At 37.6% G+C, this 7,320-nt stretch overlaps 1 protein-coding gene across 2 annotated transcripts; it reads right to left on the bottom strand.

The window, feature by feature from the left end:
* Window positions 1–245: 245 nt before the first annotated feature.
* On the bottom strand, window positions 246–7,065 carry asf1ba (anti-silencing function 1Ba histone chaperone). Of its 2 annotated transcripts, XM_030058346.1 has the most exons (5): window positions 6,950–7,065; window positions 6,631–6,762; window positions 4,773–4,888; window positions 3,121–3,297; window positions 246–1,071 (listed from the first exon to the last, which is right to left on the bottom strand). In XM_030058346.1, exons 1-5 carry the CDS (start codon window positions 6,957–6,959, stop codon window positions 880–882), a joined length of 627 nt encoding a protein of 208 aa, XP_029914206.1. In that variant the 5' UTR covers window positions 6,960–7,065; the 3' UTR covers window positions 246–879. The 2 variants fall into 2 exon arrangements, with proteins under 2 accessions (XP_029914206.1, XP_029914207.1); XM_030058347.1 differs by having other exon boundaries at window positions 6,631–7,034.
* Window positions 7,066–7,320: the final 255 nt, after the last annotated feature.

Genomic DNA, 7,320 nt, shown 5'->3' with positions numbered 1-7,320 from the left:
ACAGTGTTTGCCATGTCATGTTTAACCTTACAATTGTAGCGTATGATGTACTACTTACCCATGGTAAAAACAAAAGGTCTAGTTATATATATAAAACCAGGGCTTTTGGGGCAAAGATAGACCTGACACTGAAAAGAGATTTATATTGAGTTTTGATCTGTATAGCTTGTATTACGAGTCTAGAGAAGTTCAATTAAATTAACAAATTTGGGAGTAGCCTTCAATATTACAATCATACACACACATACACAAATACAATGTTTTATTTATTCTGAACACAAAATGGCAGACAAAAAGAAAAAGGAATACAGGAAGTAATGACCCATCCAAGTCTCCACAACATATGTGGGAAAAGGTATAAGTGCAAAAGGAATCTGAATGGAAACACAGATTATCAAATTCATGGCCAGCAAAATATTCTTATATGCCTATTGCTTCAGGGCTAAAATCCTCTTAAATGGTTACAAATCCATCCTGCACCAAGGAAAGGAAGGAAGCTGAATCATACAACAGCTTTCGATTTTGTTTTGTTGATCAGTTCAACTGCATTTTTTCTAAGCCATTGTTTCCACTTCCATGGACTTTAATTAACATAGTACTAATATTGCTCTCAGTGCCATAATAAGCAACGCCCCATTGTGATCCAGTGAGACTTTACTCTTTGTCCTAGGAAAAAACAAACAAAACAAAACAAAACAAAACAAAAACAAAAAAAACGCTCCTCTGAAGTCCAAGGTGAGAGTTTTTTGTCGACAACAAGTTTCTGGGAAATAAGGGCAGCTGTAAGGCAAAGCTGGCTCTTCATCCACGCTTGAATGTCCATGGGCATTCTTCAAAAAAATAGGTCTTGAGCTATCACCAGTTAGCCAGTGGGAGTCTCTATAAGCAATCCATGGAGTTATCCGGTAGTAGGCCCAGGGGTGGGGCCTTGCCAGGGAGACAGGACGGAGGGAGCATTGAGTTTGATGCAGGATCCACATTTTCAGAGTCTTCCATTCGCTCTGCACAGCCTTCCCAGTTTATATGGAATCTGGTAACACGTGGGTTTGATGCCAGAATATTTCTCTGAAGCTGTTAGAAGGAAGAAAATAAAAAAAATATAAATCACACATGCCAGTACATTTCACCATTACTTTTACACAGCGCTCTAATGAGGTAAATCTCCTGAGCGTTGAATCTTCTCTTGTTTCATGAAGGTGGACATTTTCAGTCATCTTCACAGATCAACTGATTATGATTTAATTAATTAAACTGATCAAAGAAGTGTATAGTTATAATTCCAAACAATGCAACAAAATGTAACTGTAATGTAACAAAAGCGTGCACACTTTTCACCAGTTAGAGGGAGCAGTTGTGCATGAATGACACATATTAATTTTGCAAAGGCGACAACTGAATTTTGCCATTGAGCGTATGGCTGCCACCAGATAACTTAACAATGCGTTCCGGTTTCATCTGGTACCTAGATAACTCTGAGGGCAAGGAACCCTAAGAAATCATCCCTAAGCAAATAAATAACTCTACAATAGCCTAGAACCATTCATACATGAGATTTTATTTATCACATATAATTAAAAATTGTATTCAGGAATTAAAATATTAACCAATTGCGACAACAAACCAAAAAATTCATTAGCCACTGAAGAAAAACTCACTCTATAGGTTATTATTTAAGTTATTAGCTAACCTAAGACTCTTGCTAAGAAAAAAGACATTTGATTATATAATCAGCTGAATAGAGTCAGTTATATAATCAGATGAATTCAGTTAAAGCACATGTCATTTTTGAAATACTGAGCAGCCATGTGATGTTTTGGAAAACCTCCAATTTTAAAAGGGGTTAGTGCACCATGAAGATCTGTGACTACTTTTGTTCTAACAATTTTATTTTATTTATTTATTTTGTTTTAAATCATGTTTTTGGAATTTGAAGGTTCTACTAGTTCTTGTTTACATAGGTGTTGATGTCACTTATTTTTTTTTTTTACATTTTATCTAATTTATTTAAGGAATCTTGGTGTTGAATATTTTTTTTTTTTAAATATATAGTTCTATTTCAGAAACTGTTTTTCAGCTTGGTAATGTAAGCTTATATTTCCCATCCAATCAGAAACTTATATTTCACATATGTCACTGAGGACCAAAATCTGAAATCTGGGTATCTAGCTTAAATATTGGTGTACTTACTACTACTAGCTGGTTATGTTCAGTTGTAGAGTCTGAGATTGCATCCTAAAATTTCAGTTAGGTCCATAAGTTTTGGCGGGTGACAATGGGATGCCAATGTCTAACACTGGCTGTGATTCGTAAACAGTTAATGCAATATTTTTGTTCAAGCCCTTCAATTAAAGCTGAAAGTCTGCACTTCAATCATGTCCCGATCAAATCCACTGTGGTGGTGTACAAGGGGAAAATTATAAATACTGTGTCACTGTCCAAATACTTATGGACCTATACTATGAACTGTATAACAAATGTTAACTATATATTGATGTGTTGTTGATGTCACAGTTTAAGAGCAGTAGAAACACACACAAGCAGGGAAGAGTGAGACAAAGGAGCAGAGAATAGAAGAGAAAAGGACTGAGACAGATTAACATAGCAGAGCAGCTGCTTACAAAAGCACTGGGGGAAAAGGAGAAAATTCAATTTTACAATACGGTACAATTCTAGGCTCATTCAGTTAGAGAATTCTACACCATAATTGATTTATTTTGATGCAGTTTAGTCTTAATGTGCGTCAACGCTGGCTTGCTAGTTAAATTTCTACCATTAAATCATACACATTCATTTTCCCATTTAAACAGTTAAAAGACCGAACTTCCATGAACCAGCCCCAGACTGACCCTGCAAAATTAATAGTCTGTTTTCACCCTCTTAAAACAATGCAACTTCCATTGTTTCTGACATCTTGCATTAGAAGGACCATGGTGGCCTTGTTTAGCTATAAAGATATAATTCACAACATAACAGTTTTATCAGATGCAATGTCAAAACTTTGATGCACAGTATTTCTGCTCTAATTCTATACCTAGAAAACACTAAAAACAATGCAGCAGTAAGTTAGGCAGTGATGGTTTTATGGGATCTTATTTCACTCAGATGTACCAACAGTCTGACCTGTGTGTAGTCTGGTTTGATGGGTGGGTTCTCACGCAGCTCGGGGTCTGTGTATTCATTGTTCACATAGTAACCGATGCGAATGAACTCCTGGCCGCGGTACGTGCAGGTGATCAGAACTACAGTTACACCAACAGCATCACTTTCAGGAATCAAACCCGTGTTTGGGGCATCCGCCTGTTGAGAGAAACCCGACATGTTAAGATTTAGATAAAAAGAAGTGCCCCCCCCCATTTGAGTGGACTTCAACTGTCTAGCCGTCCAATGTGGATTAAATAAATAAAATAAAACTCTATTATGCAAGTTACCTTTGTTCCCATAACCTTAACCCTATCCCAAGTAGGAATATGGTTTTAACAACACTAATATTTAAGTAAGTCACTATTTTGAGCCGTTACCAAAAAGTGTTGCTTAATCATACAGGGGAGAGTTAAAAACATGTATACCTACTTTTGAAGCTAGCTATATTCAATTTCCTGAAGTACAGAATGACAAAGTTTATCAAAACCTAGGACTTTCACATTTTCCAGTCTATCTAATAAGAATAATTGCCAAAGATTTCAAAAGTTAGTGACTAAATCAGTCTTTTTGTCATTTTTTTGTGGTGAATAATTTAACCCTTTGGCGCATAGTAGTCACTACAGTGGACAGCTGTTTAAAAGTCATTTTTTCCTAAATGCAATGGTTTCTATGGTGGAATTGCATATCAGCTGTTAGAATGCTCTCTGCTGCTCCCCCCATTGAGGTTTATGCAGAGACTGTCAATTCTTGTTGCTGAAAGCATATTAATACTAGTATCATGACATGGTAATACCAGTCCTGCATCCTTCAAGAAGTATGGAGACTCACAAAAGTGTTCATGCCCTAAGAAGAGTAAAAACACATAAGAAAAAAAATTTGACTCAGGCTTTCATAATTCATGCATGAAAGGGTTAAAGATAGTTCTAATTCTACACTTGGTGCTGGATTTATAAATTGCAAAATGTTCTTGTTTCAGAGTACCACTGCACTTAATCTGCTTAGTGTGTTATCCTGTGAGTTATCAAATCCTTGTAATAAATGGTCACACTTGAGGATTTTTCTCCTTTTTTGCATAGACAGAATGTTTTTGGCTCTACAGGCTCCATCAGTGTGGACCAGTTGGCTGAAAATGGTGTCCTTTCCAAAAGGACATGAAGCAGGTGAATGAAATCAGCAATTACATTTTTTTTTGTATCTATTATTTGTGTTTTATTTTCAATCTATTCAAAGGGAGATGTTTTCCACCATGTGGCAGACACAAAACAGTAACTTGAAAATTTCTAAACAGGTGTAATGACCTGTTTGTTGATGTGATTATTAATTTCATTCACCTGTTTCACCTGATCATTATCCTCTAATATAGGTGGAATGCAACTAGTTGCTACACAATAGTGAAGGCTGTGGAGCCAAAAACATTACGTTTGCCAAAATGTAGGTAAATAAAACTAAGGCATGTTGTGTATGGCCCTATTTTTAAGTGAACTGACAAATGAACATCATGATGGCTCCTACTTGCTGCCTCTGAGTTCTGTTTGGCTTTATGAACACATACATTTTGAGCATTTTATTTAAAGAAGCAGCTACTGCTACATAAAACACTACCTCAATTGTTTTGACCCACACAAACACACCTGAAACACAAACATATGCCTCCCAGCTGGTACTGGGCCGACCAGGACAGAGTCGAGAGTTTGGTCATACTCCTCACTTTCTGCTGAGCCGACGTAGATGATTTTCCACTCTAGGTCTGTAATACAAAAAGACAAACAAAACTGTTAAAGATCTGCTTTGCTATAAAAGAATGTGTTCAAAAAAATTGTCCATTATTTGTTGTTTACACAATTCTGCATAAGACAAGGGAATAAAAAAAAAAAAACACTGGCATGATACAAAAATATTATACCACGGTTTTCAATACACTGATTGGCATTTTTTTGGCTGGCCGACCCAGTAATCAATTTAGCCTAACAGCCACACAGTTGCTAAATGTTTGTGTTAGATCTATTCAAGTGCTGTAATGTACCGAGCTGCCATGCAACCGTGGCATTTCTCAATGTAGTTTACAAAGAAATTGGATTTAGTGCTGTCATGAATGGTTTGTGGTGTTGGCTGCAGCCTAGAGGATAAGCAGAGGAGGTTTTCTATTTCTAATCAGCTGTACTGTTTGTTATAATGGGTTAACCATAAGGAGATGGCACTACAATAATCAGTTAATACTGCAGTAGTAAAGTGCAGCTCCAGTATAGTCAATTGAGTTTGAGAATTTAGTACCTGAACAAATATAGTGAGCTTATTAATTGAAATTTCTAAATTCTTTTTAATTTAATTTTTTAATTAATTTTTAAAAGCCACATTATAATGTGAATGTATGCACACACTGAAAAATCTAAATCAAGTCCATCATTATTTGGATAAATCAGAGCACAATGCTAAATATATGTGTTTCTATCGAACAACTCTATATATTTTTTGGAAACAGCACAACCAACTGAAAATAGCCATCTCACACACACATTTTCTTTACAAAAATGTAAAACTGATCACCTTATCGATATCGACATCTTACGATGTGGATAATGTGCATGCATACATTGTGCAGGTTTGCATACATGCATCACTCGCTGTTAACCTCATCCAAAACACCAAATGGAGGTACCACACACACACACATCAAGAGTGACAACAAGAGGCACATGTGTGTATTGATGTCTGTACCCATTATCATATCACACCTGACAGCAACATAAAGACTTAAATATGTCCACAAATACACATCAACAGAGAGAAAGTACTGAATGTCCCAGCTGATGTATACACAGGACGCAACGAAAGCAAAAGACAGTTTGTTTGTTTGTTTTGTTTTGCCTGTAAGACAAGCACAAGGGCCCAGTAAACTCTTAACTACAGAATACACTGCAGCCATGACTGAACTGACATTAAACACATATAACCGAAGTAATAAGCTCCCTTGAACCATGAAATTCACATTCCAATAATACACTGTTAAACTGAAACACACGTGATCATTGGGATCTACAAGCCCCGCGATATTTACTTCTGTAGATTTGAGTTGTGACGTTTACTAGAAACCCCAACAAACTTGAGAAGACCAATTAAGTTACAGCAGGAAATAGCAAAAGATATAGGCGCTCGTTGTTTTATAGCATATAGCCTGGAGTGTGTAAAACACCGTGTATTGCAGTCAAGGCGCTCCGTTTAGTTAGTGTGTTGAAGAAACTCCTCTCATATCAGAAAGCTAATCAAAGTCTCATAACCCCACAAAAATTCCTGCTCTACCTGAGGCTTTCACGTTGCTCTCCACAAACTTGTTGAGCGTCCCACTCACGTCTCGGGTCTGAGCTAACGTGGCTAACTTCACCGTTAGCTGTTAGCCATTTGCACTACGTACACGGAGCCAGCACCGACCTGGCGCTGTGACACTCGCAAACAAAATGACAGACCGCTTGTGGGTAGCGACTCTTTCCTTACCTTCGGGCAGGTCCTCCATGCACTCAAACGTTATTTCAAACTGGAAAGGGTTTCCAAAGGGACTCGGGTTATCCAGCACGGCGACATTCAACACCTGAACCTTCGCCATTGTTACAGACGCGCTAAAACGGGCTAGCAAAAAAAAAAATCGACGCTTAAAAAAAAACACAATTTCCCGGGAATGCTTTGCCCTCGGAACACTGTGGCACTACAATGAGTTATCAACAAGGGTATCAACCACACTATTGTACACTATTTTACCAATATCCACTTCTTGTTATCCTGCTTATTAAATCTATATTTAGTGCTGCGGGCTTACATAAACACATATGCGGCAAAACAGAAGATTCTCCTCTCCCGCCGCTTTGACAGGGCTACCCACAATGCACAGCGCCTACGGCAAGCGGTGCGTGAAAGGGGTCGAGCCGCTTTTTTAATGCGGGAGTCGCTCCAGGGCTTTATCGTCCCCTCCTGGTGGAAAGGACACTTTATAGGGTGAGCGCAAGAAGATGGCAGTATTTTGACAAGGGGGAGGGATAGGCTCTTGTCCTCATGTATGATTGACCGGCTATTTCTAAATTTACCCAGTGGACGCAATTTTAGAGCATATTTTATTTGTGACTTATTCTCCACTATGCGACACAAAACTGTAACCAATCAGAATTAAACCTATATTAATATATTATGTTG

The sequence above is a fragment of the Myripristis murdjan genome, chromosome 8, assembly GCF_902150065.1.
Source record: "Myripristis murdjan chromosome 8, fMyrMur1.1, whole genome shotgun sequence".
NCBI classification, from domain to species: Eukaryota; Metazoa; Chordata; class Actinopteri; order Holocentriformes; family Holocentridae; genus Myripristis; species Myripristis murdjan.
This window is presented reverse-complemented; position numbering and strand designations above follow the sequence as displayed.